Genomic DNA, 18,546 nt, shown 5'->3' with positions numbered 1-18,546 from the left:
TAATGATTCCTTTCAACAATAATCATTAATCGAAATTAAAATAAAATATACTAGTCACTTTAACTACATGTTTTACTACAAGTATCATAGACGAACAACTCAAGAAACCTTCCACAAAAATATTGCACACGACAAAAACCCACAATTTTATAGAACACACCGCACCAGTTATCATGAAAGCACCATTTCATAAAACCTGCTATATACAATGTGGAGAGAGTATTTAGAGGTTCGAAAATACATTTTTAAAATAACATCCTCTAAAAATTTAAATTAAATAAGTACTTCCATGTATCAATATGCAGCACTAATCATTTTATTCTCCTATTAACTGGCACGTACCACATATGCTATTATTCGTTTCAGAAAAACACTTACTATATTATTTACTCAAATACTAGGGTGCAAAAGTTTCCCTTCGAGATGTCTATGGATTTTCTCTATTCAAAACCTCTTCTAAAATTATTAATTGTTAATGAAATTTATGTTAGGTAGTGAATTTTTCGGTTGGATATACATAATATTTTTGTATATGCTAAAGACTACATACCTTATATATAACTTCACGTTAATAACTGATAATACAATTTTAAGGCCAAGTCTGCATAGTAAAACACCTTTAAATGATCTTCGAGAAATATTGAAAAGTTGACTTAATTGGAAGATTGTCAAAACACTACAAATACATTGTTTGAAATATTTTCAAACAGATTTCAGAAAAATATAAAGATATTAATTATACGAATCTATAGTATTATTGAAAACTAGATTAATCACCAGAAATATAAAGATAAAACTTAATTTTGTCATATTGACTTGGAATGGGAAACTACAAATTAAAATTTAAGTCGTTTTTCCAAAATTTTACAGAAAAATATTCAACCAAAAGAGTAATCAATTCAACAGATTTTTTAAATTTTAACGATCTATTTTTACTGATTGGCAATAAATTTTTCACAGATTTTACGGTTTTATAAAAATAGAACAATAAAGCTCCATAAATTTGAAACAAACAATAGTATTCCCAACATTTTATTCATATTGTTACGAACGCGAGAGACCAGACCGCGACACGCGCCAGGCTCGGAGCTGGTTGGCGGCCCTGCACGGCCACTGGCGTCATGTGCCGTGTCACGTGGGCACCACTGACGTGAGACATGCCACGCGCGTCTGGCCGGATTACAACGGTCGTCGCTACCGCCTCCACCCTTCTCACCACGCGCATCGTCCTGCCTCGGCGCCGTTGGCTATCGCTGAGCGGCCTTGGGAATTCTCCGCGGGTCGTCGCGTGAGCTAACGACGCCCTTCTCGACTGTTCGGGTGGCGGGTCGGCTCGGCATGACGCGACTCGTCATCAACCCTTCTCGTTTGTTCGAGAAGGACGCTCTTAGGTAATATGGCGCGATGCCTGCCTCCTGACAGTTCCGAGCGGATCCCGAGCGAAGGGAAGTGCGACAGCGGCGAAGAGGGTGAGAGAGACCCTCCAGAGAGTGGCGCGACGAGGAACTTGACTCGGAGACGGAGTCCCGCGACGGTGAGTGCCGTGAAGAGTGCGACTGCGAAACTTGTAAACATTGAGTGACTTGAAACATTTTTAAAAGTCAGTGATTTGTGTTTAGTGTAAATATTAGTAATCAATAAAACTGTAATAAATATTAATTTTGCTATCCATTACGAACCCAGTTCTCCCCACTATTAATAAATCGTAACAATACTTAAAATACAAAAAAAGGTTAATAATTACACATAAAAGAGGTTTTCATTTAAACTCAGTTATTAAAATACAGTTGAGAAATTAACAATTACTTTTTGCTCCTGCGTGTTCACGCAAGTTCATGAATGAGCCTGCGCGCAAGGATCTGTGAGAGGTCGCCGGCAGGAGGCAGCGACTGACCTGAAGGCATGCGCGAAGGCCAGCACGGCGTCGCTCACGAACTGCAGCTGGCCCTCGAAGGCCGTGTTGTGTCGCGACAGCCGCTCCTTGGTGGTGCAGGCGCGCTTGTACTTGTGGTTGTAGGGCGTGCGCGAGCTGTTGGGGTAGCGGCAGTGGAAGTGGTCCTCCCAGAACTCTGCGCACAGCACACAACACACAGCACTCAGTAAGCTAGCGTGTCGCGACAGCCGCTCCTTGGTGGTGCAGGCGCGCTTGTACTTGTGGTTGTAGGGCGTGCGCGAGCTGTTGGGGTAGCGGCAGTGGAAGTGGTCCTCCCAGAACTCTGCGCACAGCACACAACACACAGCACTCAGTAAGCTAGCGTGTCGCGACAGCCGCTCCTTGGTGGTGCAGGCGCGCTTTTACTTGTGGTTGTAGGGCGTGCGCGAGCTGTTGGGGTAGCGGCAGTGGAAGTGGTCCTCCCAGAACTCTGCGCACAGCACACAACACACAGCACTCAGTAAGCTAGCGTGTCGTGACAGCCGCTCCTTGGTGGTGCAGGCGCGCTTGTACTTGTGGTTGTAGGGCGTGCGCGAGCTGTTGGGGTAGCGGCAGTGGAAGTGGTCCTCCCAGAACTCTGCGCACAGCACACAACACACAGCACTCAGTGAGCTAGCGTGTCGCGACAGCCGCTCCTTGGTGGTGCAGGCGCGCTTGTACTTGTGGTTGTAGGGCGTGCGCGAGCTGTTGGGGTAGCGGCAGTGGAAGTGGTCCTCCCAGAACTCTGCGCACAGCACACAACACACAGCACTCAGTAAGCTAGCGTGTCGTGACAGCCGCTCCTTGGTGGTGCAGGCGCGCTTGTACTTGTGGTTGTAGGGCGTGCGCGAGCTGTTGGGGTAGCGGCAGTGGAAGTGGTCCTCCCAGAACTCTGCGCACAGCACACAACACACAGCACTCAGTGAGCTAGCGTGTCGCGACAGCCGCTCCTTGGTGGTGCAGGCGCGCTTGTACTTGTGGTTGTAGGGCGTGCGCGAGCTGTTGGGGTAGCGGCAGTGGAAGTGGTCCTCCCAGAACTCTGCGCACAGCACACAACACACAGCACTCAGTAAGCTAGCGTGTCGCGACAGCCGCTCCTTGGTGGTGCAGGCGCGCTTGTACTTGTGGTTGTAGGGCGTGCGCGAGCTGTTGGGGTAGCGGCAGTGGAAGTGGTCCTCCCAGAACTCTGCGCACAGCACACAACACACAGCACTCAGTAAGCTAGCGTGTCGCGACAGCCGCTCCTTGGTGGTGCAGGCGCGCTTGTACTTGTGGTTGTAGGGCGTGCGCGAGCTGTTGGGGTAGCGGCAGTGGAAGTGGTCCTCCCAGAACTCTGCGCACAGCACACAACACACAGCACTCAGTAAGCTAGCGTGTCGTGACAGCCGCTCCTTGGTGGTGCAGGCGCGCTTGTACTTGTGGTTGTAGGGCGTGCGCGAGCTGTTGGGGTAGCGGCAGTGGAAGTGGTCCTCCCAGAACTCTGCGCACAGCACACAACACACAGCACTCAGTAAGCTAGCGTGTCGCGACAGCCGCTCCTTGGTGGTGCAGGCGCGCTTGTACTTGTGGTTGTAGGGCGTGCGCGAGCTGTTGGGGTAGCGGCAGTGGAAGTGGTCCTCCCAGATCTCTGCGCACAGCACACAACACACAGCACTCAGTAAGCTAGCGTGTCGCGACAGCCGCTCCTTGGTGGTGCAGGCGCGCTTTTACTTGTGGTTGTAGGGCGTGCGCGAGCTGTTGGGGTAGCGGCAGTGGAAGTGGTCCTCCCAGAACTCTGCGCACAGCACACAACACACAGCACTCAGTAAGCTAGCGTGTCGTGACAGCCGCTCCTTGGTGGTGCAGGCGCGCTTGTACTTGTGGTTGTAGGGCGTGCGCGAGCTTTTGGGGTAGCGGCAGTGGAAGTGGTCCTCCCAGAACTCTGCGCACAGCACACAACACACAGCACTCAGTAAGCTAGCGTGTCGTGACAGCCGCTCCTTGGTGGTGCAGGCGCGCTTGTACTTGTGGTTGTAGGGCGTGCGCGAGCTGTTGGGGTAGCGGCAGTGGAAGTGGTCCTCCCAGAACTCTGCGCACAGCACACAACACACAGCACTCAGTGAGCTAGCGTGTCGCGACAGCCGCTCCTTGGTGGTGCAGGCGCGCTTGTACTTGTGGTTGTAGGGCGTGCGCGAGCTGTTGGGGTAGCGGCAGTGGAAGTGGTCCTCCCAGAACTCTGCGCACAGCACACAACACACAGCACTCAGTAAGCTAGCGTGTCGTGACAGCCGCTCCTTGGTGGTGCAGGCGTGCTTGTACTTGTGGTTGTAGGGCGTGCGCGAGCTGTTGGGGTAGCGGCAGTGGAAGTGGTCCTCCCAGAACTCTGCGCACAGCACACAGCACACAACACTTAGTGAGCTAGCGTGTCGCGACAGCCGCTCCTTGGTGGTGCAGGCGCGCTTGTACTTGTGGTTGTAGGGCGTGCGCGAGCTGTTGGGGTAGCGGCAGTGGAAGTGGTCCTCCCAGAACTCTGCGCACAGCACACAGCACACAACACTTAGTGAGCTAGCGTGTCGCGACAGCCGCTCCTTGGTGGTGCAGGTGCATTTGCACTTGTGGTTTTTAAATTAGAAAGTAATAAAGTTGTTTAAAAAATTACGCAAATTTTCAGAATTTGATGCTTTTTCTACAGATGATCAAAGAGGACATTTTATAAGACGACCATTGGTTGAAACTATGCATAAATGTGTAGATATTTGAGACATTTATTTATTTCTTTAAACTAACCTAGTATGCTTTGTTGGATCATACAATTTACCTTTCATATTTTAAGCTATACGATTATACCTATGGATGTTTTATCACGTAGCATTGGGTATCGTAGTTTGTTGTATTTTTTGTTCTTAGAAAACTTAAGTTACAAATTATTTACTATTGTTACAAACAAGAAATAATTTGTGGTTCATTTTGTGTTATACTTAAATTCAAATAATTATAAAAGTATGCTGCTTCTGCTATTGGTTCACTGTTGATCTGAAGGACTTTGGGCTAGTTAGAGACTCTCAATCAAAAAGTCTCGAATCACAAGTTACCCAGCTGAGATGACTCACAAGTCACAGCCAATTAGCAGGTGATGTTTGCCTGAGTGTGCAGACGATCGTGACGATCATTCATTCCTAGAATATTTCGAGTCCTTAGGAATTGTTAAAAATTCAGACATGTGCTATTTACAGAAACCGGGAAAATTATTGGCTTCACTTGGCAACAGACTGAAATAAAAAACAGGCTTTAGCTCTGTATTTGTACTGCTACTGCTAGTGAACTGTTAGGAATGTTACACATATGCTGTACCATGCGGTTCAGTTGGTTTTCGGTTGCAACCGAAAACAAATGAAACCCCTTCACACATACACGGTTCTCATACGGATCATATTATGTTTTGTGTTCTCTTCCGTACACTCAGTAGTGATCATGGCGAGAAAGGCAAGCTGTAGCCATGTTTCTCTGTAGAAAAATTAAGAAAACGAAGGAGGAATACTAGAATTTATTGGGAGCACCCTCTCGTCACTTTACGGCAGGAATTTGGAGCATTCTACACCATTTTACCGAAGCTAAGAGAGCATGAAGATTAATATTTTAATTACTTCACCATTTTACCTCCCATGTTAATATGTCAGTGATACAGCTGGTACAATGAAAGAAATAAGGGTAAAACTACAACCACCAAACCCACCGTCTGTTACAGAGAATGTAAATCAAATTGTCATGGATTATGTTAAGGAGATAGTACACATGCTGAAGAATCTAAATCTCTGTGAATGTCTCACCTTTATGCGGCAGGCATTATTGCGCTTCACATACACCCACCCTTAAGCTGATAAATGTGAGGTTCTTTTGACAGTGTTTATGCACTTTATCATTTCAGATCAGCAAACACAACAGCCACTCAATTACAACCATAGTAGTCATGCTTGGAAAATTTGTGGTTTGGAAGGGAGAAGGCAGCATTTCAGGAATATAATTTCTAAATGACATTTGGGCCTCATTGTGACCCTAGATTCCGATTACCGTGATCCTAGATTGTCGCATTCCGATTATCCAGAATTTCAGCATCTTCCAATGCCCTCTGATGATGGAACACTTCTAACTACTCCACGTGAAGTTTACAAAGCGATCACCAAAATAAAAGCTGGAAAAGCCGCAGGGTCTAATGGTATTGATCCGATCATGGTGAAATCTCTCTCAAAAAAAAACTGTCATCTATCTGACAAAGTTACTGAATTTTTTGCTTCATGTTAGCCCACTTCCCATTACCCTGGTAGCAAATTTCATTGTTACCTTGTTTTGAAATAGTATTTGAGCACATTATCATGGAATGTATCAACAGAAATTCCATGCTGCAAACATTTCTCCAGATTTACATTTTGGGTTCAGATGCAGAGTTTCTGCAATTCATACCCTTGCTTATGTTGCTGATAAAATCACAGCTGATTTTAATTATCCTGAATCTAAAGAGAGCTTTTGATTCTGTTCACTATTCTGCACTTCTCAAAATTAATCTAACTAGTATGCACCTGGGCCTGTTCAAACTCATCCACAGTTTTCTTTCTGACTGCACTTCTGCGGTGCATGTGGATAATCAGTGGTCGATTATTAAAATTGCAGCAGCGGGTGTACCCCAAGGCGCTGTACTCAGACGAACACTTATTTAAATATTTATTGTTTATGTAACTGTCCCACCGGGAACTCAATAGTATTATATTCTGATGACACATCCCTTCTAATTCAAGGGGATGAGGTTTTGACTTTGAAAGCTCATGCTCAGTCAGCATTTAAACAAGTTTGTGTATATTTTTCAGGTGGGGGAGTCTTTCCTTACCCAGAGAAGACGCAAGTCATGATTGTGACCAAACGTCCACCAGTGACAACACTGATGGGAAAAATACTACCATATAAGAACACTGTTAAGTACGATGACTTGAAAAATTCACGTCACGACATTGGTGCAGAAAAGAGAACTGTACATCGTATGAGGCGTCCTTTACTTTGTGCTGCCTGCCCTGTTGCAGAGAGCCTACGACTATATCTTTACATAACTTATGTGCTGCCAATGCTTCTATATGCAGATGCCACTCTGGCAAACATCCCGAGGACCTGCTGGCGGCCAGTGACTTCCATCTTTAACGCCAGCCCAAGTATGATTCTCGGCTATCCGTTGCCTTCATCGGCGGACCTACTGCACCGCCTGCCTGGTATAGGGCCACCCGCGGAAAAGGAATTTCACTTTGCTATTAAGTTTTTTCTCCTTTCCTTCAGATATAATAACACCACCATGTTGCAACACTTGCTGAATACGAAATTTATCAGGACAAACCTAACCCTAACATTGAGGACTCGCTGAAATTCCATCCTTAACAGTACTAATAATCATTGATAACCCCAGAGAATAGTCAAAAGAGCTTTTTTTTTGTTTTTGAATTAATGTTGATATTAAAACTGTGTAAATAGTGTTTCTTTTTTACACCCAGGGTCATGCATATGTCTATGTTTAAGTTTTCTCATAGATATTATTATTTAAAGAGACTCACAATATGTTCCTTATCCTAATGTTCTTTTTGAATTATTATATAAATTATTTACAATTACCTAGTGAAAAGAAATGCGATAGCGAAACTAGACACCAAGTTTCTGTTTTATATTTTAATAGTATATGTTTCCCAGTCCAGCGCCTGGGTTCTGAGTTTGGAGGCGGAGACACGGTCCGCTATCATGAATTGAACGTCATGGCGGCCATCTTGAACTCAAAAATTCTCAAAAAACACTCAAAATCCTAGAAATTTATCTTTTTGTAGGGAAAAATTCCCGTTTTTGAGGAAACATTTCCCGTTTTATACGTTTAAAAAAAATATCGAAATTTAGAATGCCTCAAAAGTTTTTTCCTATGAAGGAACCTAAATACCTAAAAAAAAATTCTTAAGACTTTTAAAAGCAAGCCACCCTAAGCCGCAAAGTTTACTATCTTGACCTTGACCATAATTTTTAAATGGTTAATTTTGGACTAAACATTTTTAAAATATTCCAAAAAATAAAAAAAATAAAAAAATGCTTGTCACACCCACCATCTTGGATTCTTGAAACTTTACACTTTTCGTTACGCCTACCATCTTGAAAATCATTATTTTTATGCTAGAAAATTGGGAAAATTTTAAATTTCATAAAAAATTGAAATAATATAATTTTAATAAAAACTACCGACATATTATAATTTAGACATTACCTTTGCACTTTTCGTTAAAGTCGCCATCCTGGATTCTATAAATATTGTACTTTTCGTTACGGCCCGACATATTGGATGTGTATGACGACATCGTTGCAATTTTCTTTAAGGCCGCCATATTGGATTCTAGAACAATTAAATTTTTGTAAAACTTTCATCTTGAAAATCCGTAATTATTTTCCTATTTTAACGGAGAAATTTTAAAATTAATAAAAAATTCATTGTATTAAATTTTAATAAAAAACATACCCACATAATGGAATCTTTAGTTCAAATCCGACGAGGTCAATCGATTAGAAATGGTAATGGATCCTTCCTCCAGAGAAGCCACGGCAGGTTGACCTCCGGCCACTAATGCCAAGACTGATATTACGCCAGCCGGTATGACGTCATGGCACTATCGTGGGTCCGCCATCTTGTTGTCGCCTGGTGGATTTTGTCATCTCATTTTGGCCTGCTAGAGAGCGCAGCCGCATATTTTTTAAATAATTTTTACCCACGAGACTGCTATCTTGATATTTGGGTACCATCGTTGAAATAAATAATTATTCAGCAATAAATTTGGGAAAATTTACAGACATCATCAAAACATCGCTCAATAATTTACTGATTGAGTCGATGGAGTTTTGTCCTGGTCAATGCAAAAAAAAGTAATTTTATATAAAATAACATAATAGTGACAGGTTAAAGAAATAAAACAAAATTACAAACAAAAAATGTATTACATAAATCATACACTACTACATGAACACTTACTAAAGTTAGCAATCTAATAAACATTTTGTTCTGCATTGGCTTGAAGTGACCTATTCTTAGCTCCAATGGTTTACTGAAGACAGATAGCAGCCAGATCCATTACCTACATCGTATTTTTCTTCCAGACAGAGTTTCTCGATACGTGTTTAACAGACTGCTTCACATCGCTTAAATTATAAATGAGAGTATTCGCTGTATTAAATGCACACTTCTTCTCTTTGTTCTTGGACTGGTATGATTTGATTTTTTATGTTCTGCTTGATATTGTCAAGAAAAGTACAAATGTCTTTTGAACCACTAAATTTATTTAGATAATAGTAGTCTTTCAACATTCCACGAAATGGCAATTTAGCCAAGTGGAATCCTTTATAATTTACCGGTAATGCATCAAACACAGTCTAAAGTTCAGATTCATGTCCAGGCGTCATCGCAATCTCTTGCTGAACGTCTGTTTTTTCTGCTTTTATGCACACGAGTCTCCAACTTAAAACGAAGAGTCAAAAGGTCTGCAGGTATTTCCAAAGCAGGAAAATGGACTTCACTTATACAGTTTTCCGCATATCATTGCAAACTATCATTATGTGTAAACCAAACATGGCACTTATCGCAGCGAATCTTCATACGAGAAGGATTCTTCACGTATTGCTCCTCTAATGTCTTTGTGCATCATGGGAAAATGCGAACTACATATCGCAGTAGCTGCAAGGATGCTTAGTTGATGAAGACGAACTTTTCCGGCTCGAACCAGATGATGATGTAACTGATGTAGTACCAATTTCCGGTGTACCTACTCTTAAGCACATCAATCAATCGCTGTGGTAACGAAACCTTTACTTTATGCCATGCAGCAGGAACTTCACATGTCTTCAAGAGTCTTTTTATCTTATAATTTTTTACAAATTGCTTACGACACATTTTACAGCTTAACATTTAGCGAAAAGGATTCTGAGCACATTCTCTCTTCTCGTGTCATAGAGCATTACTGTTGTTTGAGAAAATATTGTCACAGTAACGTCATCTATGCTCGCTAGTTATTGACGAATCACCAGCCATTGTAGTCTGCAACGATAGCGAAACGATGTTTATCGTGGATTCCTTTGCAGCCAGCACTGCAAGCATTAAAGTCTCTTCTGCTGGTGGTACCAGACCAGGTGAAGTCTCCTCTGGTGTTGTTGGTGACGATGATACACATGCCATCGGGATCTGCGTCGTTGCTGGCGAGATCTCCGGAGTCCATCAACGTCTTCGTGGTTGTCGTCAACGATGCCAACGGGATAGGCGTCACCGTCATCTGCCGTCAGGGTTCCCGTAGACGATAGTAAATCTTCCAACTAGTTCGGTGGTAAACACAGTAAATATGCCATCAAGATTTAAAAAAAAAAAACGTAATTACATGACTTATGTATCAGAAGAGTCAAACTAGGTGATCCTTACACCGTCGTTGTAGCCAGTAACAAACTGAGAGTTGATTCGTACATTCCAAGCTTATATACTCATAACTGCTGGAATAATATGCTTACTAAACAAGAACTATTTAAATTAATATGCAAGTCAAAACAACATTATAAAAATAAGCACATTTAACGAAGAGAACACGCATTTGTAAGAAATTTCCTATTGGCAGGAAACGATCTCATCGCAGGTATACTATTTAGTCACAGGGATACTATCTAGTCACAGGGATACTATCTCGTCGCAGGGATAAAATCTCGCCACAGGTATACGATCTTACCACAGGGATACGTTCTCGTAGCTTGGATATGTTCTCGTCGCAGGGATACAATCTCATCAGTAGGATATGATAATAGACTTGACTACGTACATTTAACGAAAAGGACGTATATTTGTATGAACATTCACTTTAGTAGAATGAAATTGCCAATTAACGCTAGGATGCAATGTCTCTTTGATTCCAAATGTCATTGTGAACACATACTACTTATTTGGGAAACTCGGAAATACATACAATTGTTTTTATGAAAATACAACTCTGCTGTATACATTTATGCCAAGGGATTTTTGAAATTTTTCTCCCAACAACATTTCCTTTGCTTAAAACCAAATATATTATTTACGGATGTATTGTATGGAAATATGTGTGCGTGGAAGATAGTTATACGGCTGGGACGCACGTTTAAACATGTTTGTAACCCAAGTATTATCCTATATGTTAATATGTAAATAAATAATATGAATCTGAATGTGTCACACAAAAATAAATAGTATTTTTAACTAGTGTAACGATTCTTCATTGGTAATACAATTTTGAATGTAAGAATATTTGAAATCCCAATATTACGTCATCAAGTCGTCAATACGAAAAGATAAAAAATACAACAATACATTTTATTATTTAGTCTCCCATTACAAAATTTAACATTTAAAATGATGGACCTGTATGTGATTAATAATAAGATTCTAATTATTAATAAAATAAAATACACAGCCTAATGCTTAATATGTTCGTCAAAATGCACAATAACAAATTGTCTAGTGACTAAAATAAAAGTTCATGAGTCGTTTTATCCATTTCTTACTAGAGCAAATATCTCGTTACAGATGAAACTAGTACTTTACACTTTTTATTTTTCTAATGGCGGTTTTCTTTCCACAGCTTTCCAACGCATCGCGCGAACGTCCCCTTTCACGTCGTGCGCTGAGTCAGGTGACCATTTGGACTGGAAGGAATCACGTCTCCCGAGCCCGGGCCCCATTTCTCCGCCCTCGCTTCCCGCGGGAATCCCCTTTGAAAGGGCTTCTCACGCCGTCAGCCGCGAGGCGCTGTGTTTCCGGGGCGCCGCTGAAAGAGAGCCCATTACCCGGCGCCAGACTGCTGCAGGATCAGCCGTCCTCAGAGCACAGGCGGCGGTAGACACAACCGTCGTGCCTAGTCTCTCAGAGCACAGGCGGCGGTAGACACACACACGCTGTGACTATTCGCTCAGAGCATAGGCAGCGGTAGACACGCCTGTCCTGCCTAGTCTCTCAGAGCACAGGTGGCGGTAGACACACCCGTCGTGCCTAGTCTCTCAGAGCACAGGCGGCGGTAGACACGCCCACCACAACACATCGAAACAACAGTATATTTTAGCCTGATGTATCTGTCCAACCTATCTGACATGCTTGGTCACAGACTGGAGGTTTCTAGTGAACAACTGGGTGTTTCTTACCACCGACTGGCGATGTCGGATCACCAACAGATCGTGTTAGCCTGACCACATACTGGAAATACCTAACCACTAATTGAACATGTCTAGTTAACAACTGTACAAGTCTGGTCGCTGACTAAACATGCCTGGCCACTAACTGAACATGTCTGGCCAAAAATTGAATGTACCTGACTGCCGAATACGTGCCTGGCCACTGAAATGACATGCATAGCTACCAACTGGAATTGCGTGACCAAAAATTCGCTGTGCGTGGCCACCGATTGGACATTCTTGGTTAATTGACTCTACTGTAGAGCTGGCCTGAAAACACACACCAAGACATGCAAAGGACTCGCTTAGCCATCTATGAAGACTACAAAAACGGATAAACACTTGTAATTTTTTTTACTTATAGAATTTTGTAATAGTGTGTTTATTTGTAATTTCGATCTTTCCTTTCTTAAGCTTGTTACTTGTATGGCCCATTTTATTAAATAAGTTTTTAAATTATATTTATATGTTTTGCATCGAGCAAGTATCGAACCAAGGATGTGAATCGACGAACCAAACATTAATTTAATAAGTTACCGTTTTGATGAATTTTGTACTTTTTCCCTGATTACTATGTTAATAATGACAAAATTTCAAGATGGCGGCCAACACCACTGACAATATTGCGGATGTCACAACGGTCTGGTGATTGGAACTCTAGCGGGTAAAAATAAAACTAATATGACTGCAGCGCAATCTAGGAAGTGGCTTATATACTACGTGACACTAGCGCTCCTTGTATCAAATTACTGAAAACAAGATGGCGGCAGTGCATTCTAACTGACGATGTGTATTAACTAGCGCTCCTGGTAATAAGTATGGTGACAACGCCCTTTAGCAGATGATGCTATTATTATTTCAAATTAATCAAATACATTTAAGTCAAAATATTTGTGTTTTTTATATATACCTAATTTAATACTCTGTCTGGTAAATGTTTCCATGGCCGTTCGGTCAAAGGCGTATGTTTTACAATAACAGAGGTCTGAGCTGTCAAGGTTCTAAATTATGTCTAGTATATACTTATTAGTAATATATAACCCAGTTGGCCAGCGATCAAAGAGCTGTGTTCGTTATCATAAAGGCGTTGGCTTGAATCCGCCCACCTCCGATATATTTTTAACTTATTTAAAACTCTTTAAAAATATTCCGGTTTGCTTTAACGTCATTCACATGCAGGAACGCCAGACAGTTCACACACGAGTAATTAAAAAGTGATGATGCTGTAAAACAATGGTATATGCCCTGGCAGAATGAGAGGAGAAAACCCAAGCTATTGTGTTGACAACATTTAAGATAACATCTAAAAGAAGCCAAGAAGTTGTACGCTTTCTAACCAATGAAGAAATTGTCTGCGTGTTTGTAGTGAATCCTTTTATGCTGGTATTTTTTGTCTCTCAGACGTTTTTCAGATTTTCGACACTTAGCTTATTCCAAAGAGATGTCAAAGGATCCTTTGACACTCCACTTCTCGCATATCGGGTACACACATCAGAGAAAGAGTGAACACCCTGATAGGAACAGCATAAGCTAATGTACAGTATAATACTTTTGTAGAGGCTTCTTCCGGGAAACTAGCTAACAAAAGACGAAAACTGTAATAATAGGGTAGCTTCAAAGGACTTACCCCAACGTTAAACTTAGAAACTACCCTAAGAAAAGAAAATTATTTAGAAAATATAATAATTAAATCTTTCTACTACTGACGTTTATAAAAAAACGTATTACACTATTTGATAGCAATAGGTCTAATACTAAAACTTTTGATAGAGTATTTTTTAATTTCCAGTACAATCACAAATTTTTGAAACTGCGCTACTACTAAATTTATACCATTGATATATATAATCACATTATATATTATATAATATATAATATATATTATATAATATATATATAACATATCCCTACTAATATAATAAATGCGAAAGTGTATTTGTCTATATGTCCTTATTAAATCCACAACGGGCAAAGGATCGACACGAATTTTTGCATATAGTTAGTTTATGGGCACGAGAGTGACATAGACAGCACATGATTATGAAATTCTATCCCCAAGGGAGTGAAAAAGGGGTAATTTCAGTTTTATAATAGAAAATTATAGGAGGTAGGTCATAGACACAGAGACAGTAAGTTTGTGTCATTTCTCTATATCCGCCACACGGTCATATAGTAGGGTAATGATGGGTAAGAGTACGCACCTAGTGGATTATCAGTTACATCGGCGGAAGGAGAGAAGATACAGGTTTCAAAAATTACACAATATTCTTTATTTCTTGAACTCGTAGATGCGCATCGGTAATCATTTTCAAATTGCATTTCATTAGGCCTACTTACATTCGATTTCTTCTTTGTGGGATTCATATTCTTCTCACTTGCCTTTTCTGCCTTTTTGAGTGCTCTTTCTGCCTTTGTCATCTCTAATTCCTTTTTCTGTCTATCTTTTTTCTTCCAAGGCATTTTTGAAAGGTGAATTGGTTATTATTTCGGACTTCTGTGGTGGTCTTTTCCTTTTAAGATTTGCAGTTTCTTTTTCTCTTATACGTGGAAGCGGAACAATTGAATGAATGTTTATTGTTATTTTGTTTTCATTGTAACTTTCTGAAGGCATAAGATTTTCATTTGGTAGGCCTGATGAGTTGCCATCCAGAACACCTGGATTAGAGCAGGTATAGCCGGTAGACCTTCTGCATTGGGGGGTTGTTTAGCACATGGGTTATCATATTCAGTTGGTAGTCCTTCATTTAGTGGTTGTTCATCATGTCGATTAGCAGACTAAGTTGGTAGTCCTTCATTTAGTGGTTCTTCAGCACGTCAATTAGCAGAATCAGTTGGTTGTTCTTCAATTAGTGGTGTTTCAGCACTTGGATTAGAAGATTCCGTTGAAACTTCGTTCAGTGGTCGATCGGTCACGAATGAAGGTGCAATTAGTTCATCAGTTATTACATCGGGATTAAATGGTTCGATTCCCGTAACTTCAAAAGATTTTTCTGCAAGCTTAACTCTTGCAGTATCAGTGTAGGCTTCTTTAAAAATTCCTGCTACATCGGTAAGTCTTATTACTTCTCCTGGATGTTGAAAAAGCAATTTCTCGGCTTCAGTTGCATACGCAGCTTTGAGATGCGCAAAAAATACTTTATCTAAAGGCTGAATGACATGGCTTGAGTGAGGATGAAGAGTAAAAAATGTGATGTGGTTATTTCGGCAGAACAAAACTGCAGAAAGTGAACAATGTGTTGAGTGATTATCTGCTATGAGCAAGATTGGATCTTCTGCTGATGGTTTCACATGATGCACATAATGGTTCAGCTAGTCGAGAAATAGGTCTGAGTTCATATAACCTGTCTCAGTCACGAGACTCAAAGTTCCATTTCCATATGGTGCCATCCCGTACAAATGAGTTACTGGAAACAAAAAATTAGTTGTCTGTAAAGTCGATTTACGGACGATAGTTTAACGTGACAACGTCATAACAAAACATTGATGAAATTATTGCATACTTTTATGAATAAAATTGAATCATTTTATTGAATTATCACTTTTTTGTATGGATACAAAGAAAGAGTGAAATGAAATCTACAATTTAATTGTTAAATTTACTTTTATTTGCACTCATTAATTCAAATATGTTTATTACTTTAACGAAGAGATTATTTTAACTATAACTTTTATACATGTTTGTTATTTAACTTCTTCCAATCTGTGTTATGCTGTTAAGGATAGGACGATGATAGGAAAAGTAGGAAACGAATGGGAGTGTTCCAAGTTTAATGTGCCTCGAAAAAGTCAAATCGATGGTTGTTCCAATCGAGTGGAAGAGAGATAGATGCGGCGCAAGCGTACAATGAACGTAACGGGACCCAGTGTAACGGGACAATGTGCGTTACGGGACACTTTTTCGTGCGTGAAGCCGGGGTTCATCGATTTATTAGACGTTGTCACGTCAAAAAGAATAAAATATTGCAGTTCACTAATGTTATACGAAAAAAAAGTTCTATAATATGACTGTGTTATTATTAATTTATGCTACTATTAAATCAAATATAAGATTGACCTACAGCATAAGTGAGGCATAAATAAAAGCTATTTGCAATATACAACATGTAAAAGTTTAAACATAACTCGCTACATTAATGTTTTTCCTGTTATTCAAAGAGAAGCTAGAACTAGTTAGGATAAGAGTACGCACAGGGAGGGTAAGAGTACGCAGTGATTATATGTTGCGTACTCTTGGCCTCCCGAGCTATGTTTCACAAAACCGTCAACAGATGCCAGCACGTTAAACAAACAGAAGCTTTGACCACTGTGTGTTGTTGCAAACGAAATGTACTTTACTTTGACATAGGTCTTAACAATAGTTGTGCAACTTAACTTACTTAAAAACCTTACCTTAGACATTATAAAAATTACATACAATAATAGAAAAACTGTAATTTACCTTGTAGTTCGGTAACAAAGAAGAGCACTTCGATGAAAATACGGTGTCTTCTTCTGCAGTTGTAGACGCACTAAAGCGTCATAACGAGAAAGGATTTCAGTGTTTCCAACAGCACGAAATTTCAATGCGTACTCTTAGCCACCCGCGTACTCTTACCCACAGTTACCCTACGATCTAGTAACTTTCCTTGGTGAAACCCATTCGCTTAGTGAAGCTCGTGGATGCTAGTGAAAAGAAAGGTGCTAATAACAGTTTAGTTTAGAACTTGGTCAATAGATGGCATTGATATCGTTTGGTGCGTCCGTCACCCCTTGCCTAGGCGTTACCTGCCTCCCCACAAAATGAACCTGAAGATTGGCGTCCCCGTATTGTTGGTGCGTAGCCTTGAGGCACCGAGGTTATGCTATCAATTGGACTTTAAAATCCAAATTTTCCGTTTGTCAAGTGTATGCCCTACAAACGTGAAACTCGGCAGTGACGTTCCTTATATTATGATGTGCTTAGCACGGGCAAAGCCGGTTACTTCAGCTAGTAGAAAATATACGTAACCTATTTAATTAGGTGATGTTCTGAAAAGGTTAATTTTGTAAACACAAACTCGAAATACATGAGGAACATTCGTATGTTTATTATTGGTAATCAATGCCATTTAATATGCTTATTTAAATTCAGCGATATCTTATTTTTTATTTAAATCAACTTACCACTTATTCATCCCTTAGGGGGTGAAGTTCGCAAAATATTATAATTGCAATTGTTTTATTCGTATAGTTCTTATTGGTACCGAAAATATTTTATCAAGCTTAATTAAATTTGCAGATAAAATTTTAAATCTAAAAAAAAATTCCTACCTCTTTTTTACCCCTTAGGATTTGTCAAAATGTGGGTAGTAATTTTCGTATTTTTATTATTGGTACCCAATATACCTCAATACGAAAAATGCACTAAGTTCTAATTAAATATATACTCCACCATACACAGTAAAGTTAGCAAGCAGTTTTGCCAAATAAAAATTGATAAATTCCTTGTAAAAGACACATGTAAATTTCTCATTAATGACACGAAACATTTCTCCAATATATCCTTTGATAAAAGTATAAGTGTTGGTATTAATAAAAATAGTTCCAATTATTTTACAATGTTCGTACCTTAGACTGTTGGTGGGGGGGGGGGGAATCACCTATTCGCCTTGAATTAGCACCTGACCAGTTCATTAACTACAGTTTTATTAATTAATTACTACACTATTAGTTAGATTATACAAATTTAATTGACAGTTCACAAATAAAACACACTTTCATTAAGTACACAATTTACTTTACCCACATAAGCTCGGCTCGACAGTGGCTCTTTCTACAGCTCGTATCTTACCGCGCACCTCTGTCTCAACACACTGCCTTCCAGGATTCGCTCGTCCGTCGCGCATACAACACTCGAATGTGTATGTCCCCGATGCACCAACCTTCGCACACGATGTCAGTCTCCCGCCAACGGGTCACGCGCCCTCTTCACTTCACAGCTCTCGCCACACTCGCCCTCTTCACTTCACGGCTCTCGCCACACTCGCCCTCTTCACTTCACGGCTCTCGTCACACTCGCCCTCTTCACTTCACGGCTATCGCCACACTCGCCTTCTTCACGGCTCTCGTCACACTCGCCCTCTTCACTTCACAGCTCTCGCCATACTCGCCCTCTTCACTTCACAGCTCTCGCCACACTCGCCCTCTTCACTTCACTGCTCTCACCACACTAGTCCTCTTCACTTCACGGCTCTCGCCACACTCGCCCTCTTCACTTCACAGCTCTCGCCACACTTGCCCTTTTCACTTCGCAGCTCTTGCCACACTCGCCCTCTTCACTTCACAGCTCTCGCCACACTCGCCCTCTTCACTTCACGGCTATCGCCACACTCGCCTTCTTCACGGCTCTCGTCACACTCGCCCTCTTCACTTCACAGCTCTCGCCACACTCGCCCTCTTCACTT

At 41.0% G+C, this 18,546-nt stretch overlaps 1 protein-coding gene across 1 annotated transcript in view; it reads right to left on the bottom strand.

The window, feature by feature from the left end:
- The window catches only part of LOC134536425 (metabotropic glutamate receptor 4), a 118,225-nt gene that overhangs the window by 65,688 nt on the left and 33,991 nt on the right, over nt 1-18,546 (bottom strand). The window contains exon 2 of the mRNA XM_063376138.1: nt 1,895-2,069. Within this exon, the coding sequence (XP_063232208.1) occupies nt 1,895-2,069 (175 nt within the window). The remainder of the gene's footprint in view (nt 1-1,894; nt 2,070-18,546) is intronic.

This window comes from Bacillus rossius, chromosome 11, assembly GCF_032445375.1.
Source record: "Bacillus rossius redtenbacheri isolate Brsri chromosome 11, Brsri_v3, whole genome shotgun sequence".
In the NCBI taxonomy this organism is placed as follows: domain Eukaryota; kingdom Metazoa; phylum Arthropoda; class Insecta; order Phasmatodea; family Bacillidae; genus Bacillus; species Bacillus rossius.
This window is presented reverse-complemented; position numbering and strand designations above follow the sequence as displayed.